The 18,918-nt window shown below is 43.0% G+C and overlaps 1 protein-coding gene across 2 annotated transcripts in view; it reads left to right on the top strand.

Moving 5' to 3' along the window:
- The window catches only part of SRGAP1 (SLIT-ROBO Rho GTPase activating protein 1), a gene marked incomplete at both ends in the record, with an annotated part of 259,181 nt that overhangs the window by 140,000 nt on the left and 100,263 nt on the right, over nt 1-18,918 (top strand). For both annotated transcript variants that reach the window (XM_080935754.1, XM_080935755.1), the window contains one exon: nt 16,285-16,347. In XM_080935754.1, coding sequence (XP_080791880.1) covers nt 16,285-16,347 — 63 coding nt within the window. The remainder of the gene's footprint in view (nt 1-16,284; nt 16,348-18,918) is intronic.

The following is an 18,918-nucleotide window of genomic DNA, read 5'->3' on the forward strand; positions in this document are numbered from 1 at the left end:
TCTCACTCTGAAGCCCTGGCTGGTCTGTGACTCTCTGTGTAGACCAGGTTGGCCTTGAATTCATAGAGACCCTTCTGTGTCCACCTCCTGAACTTGTTCTGCCTTTAATTGAGTAGGTCTAGCATGAAAAGTAGCATTTTTCAATAGTAAAGTGTTTGCTGTGTTGAAACCTGGCTCTTTGGCCTGTTTTTATTTTTGTTTGTGTTTTTGAGACAAGGCCTCACTGTGTAGCACTGACTGTCCGGAACCCACTGTATAGAGTAGGTTGGTCTCAAACTCACAGAGACCCACCTACCTCTGCCTCCTGAGTGCTGGGAATACAGGCGTACACCACGATGCCCAGCGATCCTAATCTCAAAACCATTTCAGTGTATATGAACTTCATATCAATCTTATTAATTATTAAATCACCCATTTGGCTGAATGTCATGCGTACCAAGCCCATCAAGGACACGTGTGTGTTTTCATTCTCCCTGTATGTCATGTGAATTTCAGTGAGTTCATCTGAGCGGTTACCACAGATCACAAAAGGGCAGGCTGGAGTGAGGAAGGGCACAGCCTAGACTAGCAAAGGCTGGGGTTTGGGAAGAACCCATTTCTCTTTAAGAGGAAAATGCCATACTGAGAAGACTGAGTAAAATCATGATTAAAATACAAAAATGTAGAAAAGTTGAGGAAAAAACAGCATCAAAGGTTAACTTTTAGAGATAATATATTTAAAGTTCATGTCCTAATGATGTAAAATACAGGGAACAGACCTATAAACTATATATGTTCATACCTCTACATATGAAATATAACTATATATGTTCGAACCTCTACATATGACCTATAGACTACATACCTCTATATGACCTATAAAGTACATATGTTCATACCTCTGGCTCATGCTGCCTTTACCTACTTAGCCCACACATCGGCGTATGTGAATAAAAAAGCACACCGCATATCAGTTTTAACCTTTATATAGCAAATAAAATCAGACAGCTACATCAGAGATGTAGAAGTATTTTTGTTGTGTTTTGTATGGCAGGTTCAGGGTCCAGGAGCACCACCGAGGATGCCCTTGCATTTGCTAGCCTTTACCTCCGCTCTTTCTGAACTCAAAAGCCCATAGAGCACAGAGCAGAACCAAGAGATTGAAGGCACTGGGACGGGTAGGCTTCAGTCGTAAGCAGTCGTACCCTCGGCCTTGGGTCCGTGGAGAGGAGCACGCAGCTCACCACTGACATGGGATTTTATATGATGCTCTTCCCGATACACGGACTTAATATTTGAAACACAACCATAGTGATGCACTAGTTATTTAAAACTTTTGTTTCTTCTTAGGGAAGCTAGAGAGACTGACTCCATAAAGTGGTTTCTGTTTAGGGAAAGAGTACCTTCATGTCTTCTACATTCAGTTGAAAATTAAAAATATGTAAATCAGAGTACATTTATATAGTGGTTTGAATAAGAACAGGCCCCATAGTTGCTTAGTCACCAGGAAATTAAAAAAAAAAAAAATGTTTGGAAAGATTAGAAGGATGGAGGCGTGGCCTTGTTGAAGGAAGTATGTTACTCAGGTTTCAAAAGCGCTCTCTCTCTCTCTCTCTCTCTCTCTCTCTCTCTCTCTCTCTCTCTCTTTTCTCTCTGCAAATCAGGATGTAAAGCTCTCAGCTATTTCTCCAGCACCATGTATGCCACCATGTTCCCCACCATGATGATAAGGGACTAACCTCTAAACCATAAGTAAATCCCCCAGTTGAGTACTTTGTCTTATAAGAGTTCTTGGTCATGGGGTATCTTTACGGCAACAGAACAGACTAAGACAATTCACCACAAAATTATGTTGAAACTGGTTATTTTCAATTCTTCGTGTGACAAGCAATAGGGTTACTCATAGGTTATTCACTGTGACACAAAGCAGATCCTTGGATAGATAACTTGCAAAATTGCCTCAGTTTAATACTCGTATCCAAATAAGGTGAGCTGTAAGTGCCCAGTGACATTTTCCTATGGAGCATTACCCTGAACAAGTCAAACCAGTCTCTCCCACACTGTTCCCTATCATCCAGACAGTGTAAGGCAAAGGACAGACAAGCTGCCATCAACATATGTAAACCAGTGTCCTTGCAGGTTTTCATGGAAGTGTTCATTAACATCAGAAGACGGTGCCACCAAAGAGTTTTCCAATTGGCAAAATGGGAAGTCCAGTCTGTATTGTAGGAGAAGAGGAGTCTTTCTGGGCTGCTGTGCAGTGCGCAGTAGCAGATCCCCACTGGGGGCTACCAGCACATGCAGGGAAGGGAATATCCATGCTCCCTGCAATCTCTTCAAGGGGCAGCTGGCTGCTCTTAGGATCACATCCTAGCCAGTTAGTTTCCCCTCCTGTCAGAAACTCTTGCACATACACTTAAGGAGACAATGTAATGAGTACCCACAGCAACATCGTGTGCAGTGACAAAACTCACAAGTTTATAATGGTGCTCGTAGACTAGAGAGTAGGTCTCAGTATTGTGGTTAGCAGAAACAAAGGAAGCCAGCCAGCTTCCAGGTATACAGCAACATGACTGGCGACTGATAATTCTGAGAGCTAGCATTGATCCTTGGATATGAACATAAATATTTATTGGACAGTTTGATAACATGGCTATTTAGCAAAACCAGCGTAGCATGGTCTCCCCTAGAAACTAGGACCTACTCCGACATGAGCTTTTGTCCAGTGGGGTGGTTAGCTTTGCTAACTCCACACAAACTAGAATCACTTGGGAAGAGAGTCTAAATGAGGGGGTATCTACATTGGGTTGGCCTTTGGGCATGTCTGTCAGGGATTGGCTTAATTAAGTTAATTGATGTAGAAAAACATAGTCCACTGCAGGCTTCCTGTTCCTAAGCATTTTTATATGAACCATATAAAAATGGAAACATAAAGCTGACATGAGCAAGCAGCATATATGCATGCATTACTTAGCTCTTACTTGTGGATTGTGACTAGCTATTGGAAGTGTGTGACTGTACTTCTGCACAATGAGGAGATGTAACCTAGAAGTTAGGAAGCTGAAGTAAATCCTCTGTTCCTCTAATTTGCTTTGGGTCATGGCATTTTATTACAAAACCAGTCGTAAAACTAAGATGATGAGGTTTATAGCACCAGACACAGATTCCCTCATGCAGAGTAACCTTCAAATGCAAGTTGAAAGTAGTTGGTTACCTCCCAACAGTCAAGCCACTACTGCTGTTGTGAACACTTCTTGCCCAGAAGGCTGGTATTATAACTTTCAGTGTTCACTGCTGGATAATATTATTATGACTTTCCTCCACTGTCCTAAATAGACCCTTACAGCAATATAAAAACAGTTTTCATAATGACCACGCCACTGACACTGGATAAACATCACTCTTCCCCATATCCTTGCTAGCTAGTTCCCAAGTGACCGTCATTCTAACTTATCATATGGAATCTGGAAGTGGTCTCCATTTGTGTTTCTCTACTGGCCTTTGATGCTGAACACTTTAAAAAATGTTTACTGGGCATTTCTATTTGGTCTTTTGAGAACATTCTGTTCAATTCTGTGGCCCATCTTTGTTTTTTGTTGTTTTGTTTTGTTTTTTTTAATGAACTGATTAATTTGCATCCCAAACACTACTCCTCCTTCAGGTCCTTCCCTCACAGAATTTCTCCTCCCTCCAGTCTCCCTCCCTTCTCCACTGAGAGGGCACCCCTCACCCTTCCCCCTCCTCCCACTATCCATGACCTTGGCACATCAAAGTCTCTGCAGGATTTGTCACATCCTCTTCTACTGAGGCCAGATGAGCCAGATGGGGACTGAGCTGTACGTGTGCTGGGGGCCTCTGTCCAGACCATGTATGATCTTTGATGTGGCTCAGTCTATGAGAGCTCCCAGAGGCATAGGTTAGTTGACTCTGTTGACCTTCCTGTGGAGTTCCTGTTCCCTTCAGGCCTTCAGTCCTTCCCCCAACTCTTCCATATAAGTCTCGGACCACCGATCAAAGTTTTCCTATGGGTCTCTACATGAGTGTCAGTCAGCTGCTAGGTGGAGGCTCTCAGGGGACAGTTATGCCAGACTCCTATCTTCTTTGGCCCATTTTTAAATTAGTTTTTTTCTAATGCTTAACTTTCATCTTTTAGTTCTTTGTATATTCTGGATATTAATCCTTTTATGCTGGATATAGAGTTGGCAGATGTTTGTCCCCATCCTCTAGGCTGTCCCTTTTCTTGACAGTTCCGTTTGTTACACAAAAGCTTGATCTCATGAAATCCCATTACTAGCCTTATGTGTTGAGGATTGGAACTCTATCCCAACATCTACGCCTCTATCATGCAGCGCATACCCTACTGTTTTTCTCTGATGGTTTCAGAGTTTCTTAATCTCTGGTCCTCAGTTTATTTACAGTTGAGCTTTGTACAGAATAGAAGATAAGGATCTAGTTTCATCTACGTGGATGTAGACTTTTCTGTTAATATTTGTTGAAAATGATGCCTTTTCCCCATGAGTTTTTTGTTTGTTTACACTTTGGCCTAAAATCAGGTGTGTGGCCTTATATCTGGGTCCTCTCTCCCATCCGTGTCTTTAGCATGGCTTTTGTGTCATTAGGATGCTGTCTTCAATGCTATGAATCTGTAATAGAACTTGAAATCGTGTGTGGTGGTAGCTTCCACCGTATATCCCTCTTGACCAGAACTCCTTTGGTGACTTGGGGTCTTTTGTGCTTCTGAATAAAGCTTAAGATTGTTTTGTCTGTTGGTTTTATTTTTATTTTACTTACTTAGAAGAACTGAGCTCATGTCTGGCTGGGGTGGAGTTCTCTGTAGAGTCTGTACAAGGCCATTTTCACAATATTCACCCCACCAATCCGTGACCACAGGACGAGGTACTTCCGTCTTCCAGCGTCTTCCTCTGGTGTCTTAAATGTGTGTTAAAGAGATATTTCAGAGGCTCTTGGTTAGGTTTGCCGCAGCCTGTTTGTTTAGTTGGTTGGTGTTGCTATTTTGAGACTGCTATGAATACCATTGTTTCCCTGACTTGTGCCTCTATGGAAGTCTCACTTGTCTAGGGAAGCTACTGCCTTTTGTGTGCTAATATTGTGAACTGCCACTTTGCCACACGTGTTAAACTTCTTATTTTCAGTTGTTTGTGTAGACACAGTTATGGTCATTATTTTCAGCCGCTTGTGCCTGTAGACACGGCAATACACTTACAGTCGTTATTTTGAGTTCTTTGTCTGAGATTTCAACTAACTCTCTCTCTTTTGAGACACGGTCTTGTTAAGTAGGCTAGCCTAGAATTCATTATGAAACTGGCCTGGCTTCAAATCCACAGAGACTCCAGCAGCCTCTGCTCTTAGAGTGCCCGGGTTTAAAGTGTGTTTCAGCGTGCCCAACCTAGCTCCCTCTCGGTGCTGTAGAGATGATAGATTTTGGAGAATTGTGCTGTCTTTGTTTTCCATGTGAGTGTTTCATATGTTGCTGCCTTGAGATGTTCATATCTGGTGTCCTTTCATAGCTCTGTTTATATTTTAGTCAGCTGTATTCTTTCATTTGGAGTATTCACAGCATTCGAGTAAGATTCAGATTGATAAAGTTGAGTGTGCAGTTCTGAAAATAATTCTTCAGTTCAGGAAGAATCCAAAATAATCCCTCCTTGGGAGTTCAGGGTGGCTGGTGTAAACTCTGTTATCCCTGAAAACATTAACTGCAGAGCATCCAACACCACCGGTCCACGACTGCTGGGTATTACCACTGTGCAGGTGATATCCTTGGCATTAACAGCGACCTCTTTACCTTCGATACCTGTTTGATGCTAACCAAGGATAGTCTGGAACATAGTCAGACTCAGTCAATAAACCCAGAACTGGGAATAAAGTAGTGTAGTTAAAGAGAGGGTAAGGATGGGAGAAAAGAGATGTAGGATGAGCATGGGGTGTGCATGGTTGCCAAGGACAACAGTGTGGGATGCCTTGTGGAGCACTCTGTGGAAAAACATAAACGGACGCCCGAAAACTGGAGCAGTATGAAAACAACGTGTGAGACCCGCGGGAGAGCAGACATTAAATAGGAAATGAGAAGGAAAAAGGAAACTTAAGGAGTAACTGGTTGGCCCAGCTGGACCAGGTTGAAAGGTGAAATTCTCAGATGCCTCCACCCCGGGGGTTCTCAGTCTGGGGGTTATAACTTCTGTCAAAAAGCCCTTTCACGGGGGTCCCATGCCAGACACCCTATCAGATATTTATGTCACTATTCATAACAGAAGCAAGATTACATTTATGAAGGAGTCACAAAGTACGTTTATGGTTGGAGGTCACCACAACATGAGAAACTGTATTCAGGGGTCCCAGCATTAGGAAGGCTGAGAACTGTGCTAATCATTCTACAAGGTTCTGGGGTTTCAGAGAGCCATTGGTCTTCACAGCCTCCATGTTCCCTGGGGTTCTAGCCTGTGCGGGGGCGGGGGGGAGGTTGTGAGCCTTTTCCTGGCTGTTGTCTGGGATGGGAACAGCCTCCTCTGGCCTCTCTCCACTTCCCTCCCCACCCCCTGTGCTGATTTTTCTCTTCCGTGAGATAGGGAATAGAAAGATAAAAATGGAATTTTTAATCCAGTCTGAGTTATTAGACCTGTGTCTAGGGACTGTTCCTGCCTGGTAACTTGCAAATGACGAGGAATGAGGGATAGTTTACACTGTCACAAACAGTGACTTTCTCTAACTCACTGAGCGATGTCACACTGCTCTGTCAATCCCAGCAGCAGATGTTACAGAAGATGCCCTGGTCTTCTTCCTTCAGGATTAAGTCTTGTTTCTGGAACAGCAATGGTGGCTTTCCCTGACTCTGCTGCCTGACTTCTGCTGACATGGGGTTTCAGCTGAAGGAAGGCAGCCGTTTCCCCCTGCCTGGGGTCGAATTCCTTGTGAGGATATTTGTCTGCTATGAGTTTCATGATGTTGTTTTGTTTGTTTCAAGATATAGGGTCTTCCTTATGAATATCTGGGCTGGCCTCTAGCCAAAGCTAGCCTCAAATCCATAGCAATCCTTCTGCCTCCGCCTTCCAAATGTTGCTATAATGTGAGCTACCATGCCCAGCTCTACCTTTGGTTTTAAGAAAAAAAAAATTATCTCTTGCCACATTGAGGAGAAGCTTTAAGAAATCCTTTATACACTCTTCCTGAGACTGGGTTTACGTCATTAAACCCAACCCTGTTTTCTCCATTAGTGTTTTGGAAGAAACTCTGACTCTGTCTTCAGAGCTCATGTGAATTAAAGGGCTCTATTAATATAAAGACATCAAGATGAGGTTTAGGAAGTTAAAAGCACACTCTGTGGAAACATGTGGAAACATGACCTGACCTTTTTACCCAGAATTTATATCCCAGACCCACCAAGTGCGAGACACTGAAGTCAGCTGAAGCACTCGTTAAATATTTTATGTGCCTTGCCTCCGTCCCCTCAACTCCCACTCTGACTCAGCACAAGGTCAGGATTCCTGAGTTCATCTCAGTATATTTACTTTAATACTCCCTTTATGACAGCGAGAAAACGTGTGAGTCAGCCGATTAATCCAGCCACACAGGTCACTTGATGGGTGACTCAGTGTGGTCACATTGCTCCTGTTAATTACGCCCTTTGTTCTGTCATCTCCTTTCCTCTCTGGAATGTCCCGGGCCACATGCCTGTGGGCTTCTAGTAACAGAGATCTGGCCGGCACAGAGGTCCCTAGAACTTGGGGAGCTGACCAGAGAAGGATTAAGGTCATTCTTTGGGACCTGTGAGCTCCTAAGAGAATGACCCCTTTCAGGTTCTCCTCTGGCGACACCAACCCTCGTTCCATGTTCTATTCTCCTCTAGCTGTGGGTGTGTCCACCATGATGTCCTTACCGGAGCAGTGCTGGGCTTGTTCTTCACGCTTCCAGAGCTAATTGATCCTTTGTGTGTGAGTGTGGGGAAAGGAAGAAGGAGAGAGGGAGTATATGAATGTGTGTGTGTGTGTGTATATATATGTGTGTGTGAGTGTGTGAATGTATGTATGAGTATGTATGTGTGTTTATATATGTGTGTGTATGTATGAGTATGTATGTGTGAGTGTGTATGTGTGTGTGTGAATGGATGAGTGTACATGTGAGTGTGTTTGTGTAAGTGAGTGTGGATATGTGAATATGTGTGTGTGAGTGTGAATATATGTGTGAATGTGTGTGTGAATGAATGTATGAGTATGTATGTGTGTTTATGTATGTGAGAGTGTGTGTGCATGTATGTGTAAATGTGTATGTATGTGAATGTATGTGGGTGTGAATATATGTATGAGTATGTATGTGTATTTATGTGTGTGTATGTATGTGTGTGTATGTGAATGTGTATATGTATGTGTGTATGTGAGTGTGTGTGTATGTATGTATGAGTGTGTGTGTGAATGTATGAATGTACATGTGAGTGTCTTTGTGTGTGTATGATTGTGGATGTGTGTATTATGTATGAGTGTATGTGTGAGTGTGTGAATATATGTGTGAGTGTGTATGTGTGTGTGAGTGGGTGAAAAGGAGAAAGGAAAAGGAGTAGATGAGTGTATGTGTGTGAATGTGTGTGTCAATGTGTGAGTGTGTGAATGTACATGTGAGTGTGTGTGTAAGTGTGAGTTTAGGGGGAGGGAGAAGGAAAGAGAGAGTATATGAATGTATGTGTGTGTGAGTGTGTGTCAATGTGTGAGTGTGTGAATGTACATGTGAGTGTGTGTGTGAGTATGAGTTTAGGGGGAGGGAGAAGGAAAGAGAGAGTATATGAATGTGTGTGTGAGTATGTAAATTATGTGTTTGTATGTGCATGTATGTATGAATGTATATGTGAGTGTGTGCATATATGTGAGTGTGTGAATATATATATGTGTGAGAGAGAGCATGCATTTGAGTATGTGTGTGTTGCCTGTGTGCTGTACACACACCTTTTTTTTTCCTTTTTACAATTACCCAACTTCAGATATTTGCCATTTTACTATAGCAACAGAAAAACAATCCAATTCAGCCTGTCTGTTCCTCTGTGGAAGTGTGAACTCTGGAGGGCAGAAGTCAGAGCTGAATCCTGTGCGCAGCGTTGAATGCGGACCATCCCCATGAGCCTGTGACACAGAGAACACTCAGCATCCCTTTCTTTATTATTATCATCGCTGTCGTCGTCGATGGGGAAAAACAGCCCTAAGACCTGAAAACTTAAAACTGACTTTAGTGAAGAGGTACGGACGTTGCAGTTTGATTTCAGACTCTAAATTGTAATCACCAGTTTGCCCCGGGACGGTGATCTGTGGGTTAATCATGAAGTCACTACACAGGGAGACTGATTTTTCTCTGGGGAACAACTTTGCAAGAATGATTCCGAGCGGCTTGTACGGTTGCATCTGGTAGAGGGAAGAAAACAGAGTCTGGGCAGAGGAAAGAACCCCGGAAAGCACTTTTACAGAAAAACCTAGATGCTTCCCGTAAGAGGAATTCCTTTGAGGAATTGCTTCCATCTGATTGGTTGGTGGGGCATTGATGATTGATGTGGGCGGGCCCATCCCACTGTGGGCGTTGCCACCTTTAGGCGAGTAGCCCCGGGTTGTATAAGTGCACTGAGCTAGCTAGGAGGACAGGCCAGTGAACACCATTGTCCCCTCCATGGCCTCTGCCTCGGTTCTTGCCTCCAAGTTTTTGCTTGATGGGGTTCCGATGCTTCACAATGAACTGTAAAATGTGATATGAAATAAGCCCACCCCCTGACAAGCCGCTTTGGGCCATGGTTTTGGACAGAGGCAAAGGTATCAGTGAGGCATCCATCTCGAAATGTATCACAAGCTAAAATGGTTTCAGTTAGAGGAAACCTGATACAGTTTTCCTTACGTCTGATGACATACAGAAAAATCAGTCGTCCAGAACAGATAGGATTGGTGACTGTGGCTTCGAGGAGAGGCACCGGGTCTCAAGTGAACCTCAGATTTCTGACTTGAGGAAAGAGCATCATTGTCCAGCATTCCCTTTCTGCAGCATAAAATCGTAATAACCCTTTAAAAAAACTTTCAATGTTGAGTGTCTTAAACTTCAATTTTCACATCCTTAGAAATTGCATGTCCAAGAAAATTCGCTAAGCACATAACACAAAATGCGCAACTGAGCGTATTAATGAGATCACACAGCCGAGAGAGCACACGGCTGCCACCTTGCCCCACTCCCCACCTTACTCCCCCCCTGAAGTCCCCATTTTAGACCAAATGGTATCACACACCAATTGGATATCCCTGGCCTCTGCCTCCTATACAACCGTTTCTTCTTTCAGAACTGTCCTTGTGCCCTATAGCTACATTTGACAGAATTTGACGAGGAAGGTTTGTGCCAACCTGAAGATTGCACCAGCTTTGGCATCACACGAGTGAATGGGATGTACCAAGAACCTGCTCATGACCTTGAAAACACCGTTTCATTTCTTGATATTGACCTTCTGTGCACATTGTCCGGGGCTCACCATAGCCACCCCCACACCCCACACACTGGAATGATTGACAAGCTTCTCACCCAACTGAGCTCGGGCCTTTGGGTTGGATATAGAATTACTCATCCAATGGCTTTCATAGGATAGACATGTCAAGTAAAGAAAAGCTTGTAAATCACCAATTCATTTTTAAGAATGTCAGGTTTCTAATCTCTAATGAACCCGCTCTTGGTCTTTTGGCGGGTAAAGAGCAGGAGATTTATGAATCAAGGAGAACCTCTTTAGACTATTAGATTTGTTGAAATCTTGCTTTATATTTGTACCGAAACAGCAGAATTCTGGTCTTTCGTCTATTTTGAAAACTACTTGGTTGATGTTCTACATTATCTTTTAGTTTGCACAGTGTTCAAGTCTCGCACGCTTCTTGCTCTGCATCTGTCAACAGAGTGGTTGTTCTGATAAGTGTCTGGGGAGAAAAACATGAGGAACGTTTCATGAGGCTGAGGCAGGGGTGTGAGTGTGACGTCTACCCTGGTTACACAGCAGATTTCGGGGCAACCTGAACTAAACTGGGAAACCTTGTCTTAGGGTGAAATCAAATGAGTAAACTATAAAAGATCTATTGCATGACTGGCGGGCATTGCTGAGGCATTAGAAGGAATTATACGGGACTAGAAGGTGCACGCTCCTGGGTGTTTGCCGTGAATCAAACTGTGACTCCAAACACAGTATAAATACAGGAGAAAATTGTGATAACTACTTGTTATCACGTGACCGTGTGAACAACATACTTGATTCTGATGGGATAATTACACCTCAGACCCATGTTAGATAAGCATGCCTGAAGGAAAGATGTCATGCCCCCAAGGTGGTTGCTGGGTCCCTCTCTTCTCAGTAACCCTCAGCACGCTTGGATCATTTTTATCACGAAGGAGAAGAATACCTTGAAAGTGTTAGTTCTGATTTATGCTTATTGTATATGAAATATCAAAGGGACAATAAATAATTAGTAATTATAAAGGAGTTTAGAATTTACCTCTGGCATACACACACACACACACACACACACACACATGTACACCATCATCTAACGAATATTAGCTATCATCTCTTCCCCTTGAATCAGAATCCCAGAACCCTGCCATAAAACATCAAAAAAAAAAAAAAAAAAACTAAGCATCATTTCAGTCCCTGCAGGCACAGTATGGGAGGAAGTGGTCTTCCCTGTGTTTCTAGGGGGACTCTGAGTTATCAAGGGGGCTCTCCTCTGTGGAAAAGTAACGATAACCACCTATATCTCAAAGAGCAAAGAAGACATTTTATTCCTAGCAAGTATAATAATATTCTTCTATACAAAAGGAACGGTTGTTGCCTCCTTAAGATCCTTTCTTTTTGAAAGATGTCAACTCTTGCTCAGGTTTCAAGGGTCTCTTCTACTGTCCACTTTTAGTGAACTAGAACCAGGTGCACACACACCTACTGAGCTTTGATGGCCTTCCACAGTCGGGGAGTTGTCCCTAAGCTTGTTCTTGTATATGCTAACTAAACAAGAAGAAGGATTTTAGTTTATCAGTTTAGACTTGTGCTCAACAACTGTCCTAATTAGAGAAGTGACCTTTTTAAGGTATCTGAAGTATTCTTTAAAGGACATCATTACTTCTCGTTGTGACAGTAACAAATGGGAGAGACGGTTTGACCGGAATGGGGGAGAGTGACATGAAGTGACCCTTGTAAGGTTTCCGTGCCGTGAGCCGGGGGAACCTGCGCACAGCCTCCTGATGTTGTTCCGGCCTGTGTGACTCTAGATGTTTGAGTTCGAGTTTCTCACACACACCCGTCACGTGAAACAGCGTGTTAAGCAGCCAGCTCCTTATCGATCCCTGCAGACTACAGGAATGGCGGTGGAGCCCCGTGGTGACTCATGACTGTCATCTCATACTCAGGGGTCAAGGAGTGGGACCATGGGTTCAAGACCCGCATTGACTACGTAAGATTTTATCTCAAAAGCAAACAGAAGACGAGATGTGAGTTTACCTGCCAGGTGAGGACAAGTCTGGATTGTACCTCAGTGAACAAATATAAACTGTGACCCTGCATTTTGAGGGGCAGCCAAGGGTCTCCCCAGCTGTTCGTGATCTCTGACATGACCACCAGAGCCTTGTTCACAAATTGTATGTACCCTGCCATATTGGTTTCAGGAGTTACCTAGTTTCAAGTAAACGCTTTGTCACTTCATGGTCACTAGCAAGGACCCCCGAGGGTAAGGAGCATAGGAAGCTAAGCTGAGTCTATGTCCATGATGACGGGGAAAGGAAAACCTACTGTGCTGGGTCATAGTAGCTAAGGGCCTTTCAAAGGTGACAGCCATCTGGATTTGCCATAAACCTAGGGCCATGGGGAGTGACCTCAGAATCAAATCAAGCAGTTTCTATGAAGCATCTACTATATGGGGTCCATTGGACTTTAAATCACAGGGTTGCCATTCCTTTTATACATCACAAACTGAGATAAAAGAAAAAAATTTTTTAATTCTTTCGTGGGGTTCCTTCCTGTCTTTGATCATTTAAGTTCCGGATGAAAGACACACACACACCTTAAAATGCCTTTTGCAGCACAATGGCTGGGCAGCCACCTGCCCTTCTTGTTGGCATCAATCCCCACCGATAACCCCATGTTATTCCTCACCATGTTTCTCCTTGGCTGCTCTTAACTCCAATCAGTCAGCCCTCTGGGCGGAGTTCTCTTGGCCTGTGGCTCTCCCTGCTTCTCTTTTGTATGTTCTTACTATCCATGACCACTTCTGTCCCCTCTGCTCCTTCCTTGTGGCCTCAAGTCTGGGAAACCTAAACCCTGCCTGTGTCTCTTCTTCCCAGCTATTGGCCAATCAGCTATTAACCAATCAGAATTAACTAGGGGCGGGGTCCACCAGGCTACCTACAGGATCCAAACCATGGAGGCCAACATTAGCATTACAGTCAACACTAAAAGACAAAACCTCAACTGAGAACCAGAGTTTCTGAGAAGTCACACTAGGTTTTCTGACTCTAGAGCCCTTCCCTCTGAGCATAATACAGTGCCTCCTCAACATACTATATACATACGTGTACATACATATGCACACACACATTTGTGACAGTTGTGGAAAGGGTTTCTGTTCTCATGGCATAGAAACCTGGCAGGAGTCACTTCATGTCACCCTCCCCCATTCCAGCCAAAATGTGACTTTTTACCATTTGTTGCCATCACAACAAAAATTACAACAAAAAGTGATGATGTCCTTTAAAGAATACTCTAGATACCTAAAAAGTCATTTCTTCAATTAGAACAGTTGGACATTCTAAGATGATGAATTTAAGTCCCCTGAATTGTCAAAGGACATCAAAATTTAGCAGGGTGTGTGTACACCTGGGTTCCATGTGTTTACAAACAGAGACAGACAGACAGACAGATAGGAGAGAGAGACAGGTAAGACTCTCATGAAAGATGAAGTTAAAATGCAAGTTTATGCCGGATTTTTTTTTCTACCTTGTCACCTGAGGTCTTGTAAGAATGTACAGCGTACAGAGTTTATGCTAAGGTGTTTAGTCAAGAGTCACATGGATGGCCCTTGAAGCCTTTACTTTGACCTTAAATTTGTTGGGATGAGATTAATTGCACCAACGGGATTTTTTTTCCTGTTATTGTTTGGAAATCTTAGCCAAGAAATGTTTTCTTTCTGGCCTTGCTACCTGAAACATGGGTAACTGAGCAGAACTCCTCCGTGGCCTTTGATCCCATTAGAGAGTTTAAATCAGTGCCCAGTTCTTTGGATGAAAACTGATATTAAAAACACACACACACCAGGCTGAAGTCACAGGAGATTGTAATGTATACATTCAGAGTCCCAACTTGGGGGGATTGAGTTCCTGTTGACTACAGTACCCCATGCGCAGGCTCCCTTTTGCACAGGAGTGGTTCTTAGTCTCCACATGCTCATATGTCATGGACAGAGCAATATTTAAAATTCCTAAATCCACAATAGAGATTGAGACACTGTCCGAGCCTGGTATACGCAGAGCCATCCAGTATCCGAAGGAAACCAGGGGACAGATGCAGCTAATGAACTTGAATTTCTCGGCATTTACGAGTGACTCCGATGTCTTCTTCCCATGGTAATTTACCTCCCGTGAGCCTTCATCTCATCAGTTTGGCCTTCTGTTGTTGTCGAGGTCTGAACTAATAACCTTGTCAGTCGAGATGGACCCCTTTGATCTACGTCTCCGTTTCCTAAGAGTGACCATGGCTGTTCCCTCTCCACAGTACTCAGCAGATGCTCTTAGTAGCTATAGCAACTGCCTCAGGCCCCTCGGGCACAGCAGCTCAGTTTGCTCTTAGGAACATGGAAGGCTTAAAGTAGCAGATGTACAGCTTGGTCTTTATGTGGGTCCCCCAACAACTGGAGCAGGGATGGTCCCTGACTCTGTTGCCTGCCTGTGGATCCTGTACTTGCCTACTTTCTCTGGTCTCAGTGAGAGAAAATGTGCCTAGTCCTGTAGTGCTAATCTACTGGGGCAGGGGGATGATCACTAGGAAACCCCTCCTCAGAGGAGAAGAGGAGGAGGCAATGGGGGAAGAGCTACAAGGTGAGGGGGGGGACTTGGAAAAGAGAGGAGCTGATACTGGGATGTAAAGTAAATAAATATATATTTTTAAAGTTTCCTATATACATAGCCAAAGCGACCATGCTGGGTAGATTGACAGTCCTACATCCCAGGCATCTGCCCCCAGGGAGCTTGGAAACCTATACAGCCTGGCGCTCCTATTACAATCCCACACAGTAGATGGAGCCACACCATGAACTCTTTCCACGATCTACAGATGACTGCAGGATGAACTGAAGACAGAGATGAACATGTGTGGATGTGGCTCCCTTTAAAATAATTTACAGAGTTTGCTGAAGACAATGTTCAAACATCTCTTCACCAACTCTGGATAAGCAGAGGGAAGAGTCAGTTCTGAGGTCTGGTCTTCTAAAAAATCGTACCAGTGCAGAGGTAGAAGCATGTGGACCTTGAGTGGGCTCCCACCCATGCAGACTGTAAGCAGATCACTGCCCTGCAGCTCGAGAAGTGTTTTCTTAAGGAACCAGGTTCATCACCTCTGACTTTGCTGCTTGGGAAGTCACCACAAAATCTCTGATTGTATTGAAGAGGAGCACTGGTTGCTCGAATTCTCCCCTTCTCAGCTTTTTGTTGTTGTTGTTTTGTTTTTTTTTATTATTATTAATTTTTTTGCTTTTTTTTCTATTTATTTTCCTATTGTTGCTGTTGTGTGTAGGGTGTATACGGGACATGCATGTGCATTATTGCTGGCCTCCGTCTTTTGAGGAAGACAGTGGCGTAGGCTGTTCTCCTCCCTCAGCCTGCCTAATGCCTGTATGGATTGTTATAACACCACCATGCCTGGCTTTCAACTCACCTTCCAAGCAAGCTCACCCTGTGTGCTCTTGTGCACCACCCACTGTCTCCCACAAGGTCTGATAAGACTTGTGGGGCAGTCATCCGGGCTGTCATTCATTTGTTGCTGAAAATCCTAGAGAGGCCACAAGGCCTTGCTCCTCAGTCTGAGAAAGCGTTTTGTGGTAATAAGGACAGGTCGTGTTGGGTTTCTACTATGTGGTACAAGTCGTTCTAAAGTGAGTGGTCTTTAAAATGTATAAAACTTAGAAACAAACTTTCTCATACATTGTAACTTTTGCATCTTCTATCTTAAGTGAGTGTCTTTAAAATGTATAAAACTTAGAAACAAAGTTTTTCACACTTTGTAATTTTCCCCCATCAATTTCTCTGTCTTTGTAGAGCAAGGAGATTGCGTTCCAGCTGCACGAGGACTTAATGAAGGTTCTTAACGAGCTTTACACGGTGAGTTCATGGTCTTTATTCTCTGTGGGTTTCTTGCATTGTATGTCTGGTTTGCGGGAGCTGCTCACTTTTAAACTTCCTCCAAGCTGAAGTGTTGGTTGATGCTCTTCTTGTTAAACCTAGGAAGAGGGTAACCATGTGCACAGCACACACCTGCCCGCCCCTCCTCGCTGAGAGACGCCAGTCATTTAACTTAGCATTCACACACACACACACACACACACACACTCACACACACACAGTTAAATAGTTTTAAAAAACAGAACATAGATTCCTCAATTAGACAAGTTTTAAGTGTTTAGATTATATGAGATATGTATTCAGTTTTTTAATATTTTCCTTTAAATTGTCATTCTCAGATGTGAGCAATTTAGAGTTGCTTTGTTATAGGTACTTTGATTTCTGTCTATTCATTTCTATTTTACAGAATTGAGGATTAACCCTAGGATCACTTTCATACATAGAATACAGAGCTGGTTCTAATTTTTTCTTTATTCTCTTCCCTATGCCCCTCCTCTATGTCAGTTCAAATGGTTCTTTGGTAATGACACTAAACTAAATTTTTTGGCATGGAGATATCTTTATATCTTGTAATAATTTACTTTATTTGACTTACATCTTATTAAGGGAACTATATGTCATCATTAAAAAAACAAGTCAAAACCGCTTTATTTTTTTATTCTTTTAAATTGCCAATATTTTTTTAATTTAAAATTTTATTTTTTCCTCAAAAGACATTTGTATACAATGAAATTTGATCAATCACATTTCTAGTGTCCATTAATACTTGTTGATTAAAGGAGTTTATTAGCTATTTAAACCTTTTAAAAAGTAACATTTTAATAAAATGCACTAAAGCTGTTTCTTCTTAAGATTTGTTCTTATCTACATGTGTGTGTGTGTGTGTGTGTGTGTGTGTGTGTGTGTGTGTGAGCACAAGTCATGTATGTACCCATGCCTGGCATATTCAGAAAAGGTGTCAGATTTCCTGGAGCCGAAGTTATGGGTAGTTGTGAGCTGCCTGAAGTAGGGGGTGGGAACTGAACTCAGGTCCTCTGGATCATTCTAAACTTTGGAGCCATCCCTCCAGGTCCTTTCTGAGACTTTTGTATCCAGATCATATTGGAGGATGCAGTTACATTTTGTATGAACATAACTATATTTTCACAGAACACATTTGCTGCATTTTTATGTTGGACTGAATAAATAATGTCTCTGTTAATTTCTCCTTCAGAAACTTTGATTACATGCAGCCTGCAAAATTTTCATGCTATAAGGCCTAGCAGTATACTAAGTACCTCATGAAACTGACTTTTAGATGACATAGGCCAGTTGCCCTGCCCGTGATTTATGGGATTTATCAATTTCTAATGACCCAAGGTTTCAACCATTTCTAGAAACTTCTTAATTTAAAGTTAAATGAGCTTTGTGCCTCTGAGAAAGGCCCAAGAAGAGTGCATGTTGTGTTTGACTGAACTACTTCAAAGTGAAGACTGTATTGTACTCTCTGGAGTTCTCCTGCCTTGGGCATTGTTTGCCTAGAAATCCAAACCCACCGCCCAGAGTCTACTTGTCATAACACCATAAACAGGAGCTTTGTATCATTGTGATGTTGGAGACGTAGGAGTTAGGCCTCATCACCAGATATGAAGTGAAATCTCTCCAGTCTTACCTGGGTCCCTCTGTCCGCTGGGCTTGGGTATTTGGCAGGCCCTGGGAGTCGGATCGAGTGAGCTGACACACGTCCTCAGAAGTATAATCAGCATTAGTCTGAAGCAGACAGGTCCTGGAGAAGGTTATTGGAGATTGGATAACCTTGTCAGTCATTCAACCCCTCAGAGGCAGTGTGGCAATTAAGAGATAGGGGGAAACGATTGAGATCATTTTGAGCTCCAAGAAAGAAGAAAATTCACTTCAAAGGACATGCTCAATGGAGACCACCGATCACCTTCAGTGAGAACGTCCCCTACTCCCCCCACCTGCCTTACACATACATGCACACTACACCACACACACTCACAGCACATACTACACACACACACTTTCAAAGATATGTCTCTTCCTATACTTTATATTAGAGACACACACATTCCAACCTGCCCAAATGAAATCATTGCATTTTACATACTCAGTTTACATGATGAAAGCACAAATGTGGAGGGTGGTTGAACCAGGGATTGAACCAGGGGTTAGTTTAACCACTGCCTAGTATTTTGCTTAGGAGCAAATAACTTGGTTATATCTCATGTAGAATTATTTTATAGTTGATGATGTCATAATGGTCACTAAAGTAAAGTATACAGTACATTGCCTTGGGGAATTTAGTTGCTATTTAATTTTCAAGTCAGACAAATATTTATCCCTCCTTTGCTCGCAGACCGTAGAACCCATCTGGGAATTCGGGGGGGTGAATATTTGGAAAATATATGAACTTATTTATGAGTTGGCTATTTTAGATCACAGCCTTAGAGTGGGCGCCCGTCTTACGCGTGGACTTCCCACTCTGAAATGTTGCTGCCACATATTATTCTGACATTCCAGAAGGCTTTGACCTGGGACATGCAGATGCTC

The sequence above is a fragment of the Micromys minutus genome, assembly GCF_963924665.1.
Source record: "Micromys minutus genome assembly, chromosome: 22".
NCBI classification, from domain to species: Eukaryota; Metazoa; Chordata; class Mammalia; order Rodentia; family Muridae; genus Micromys; species Micromys minutus.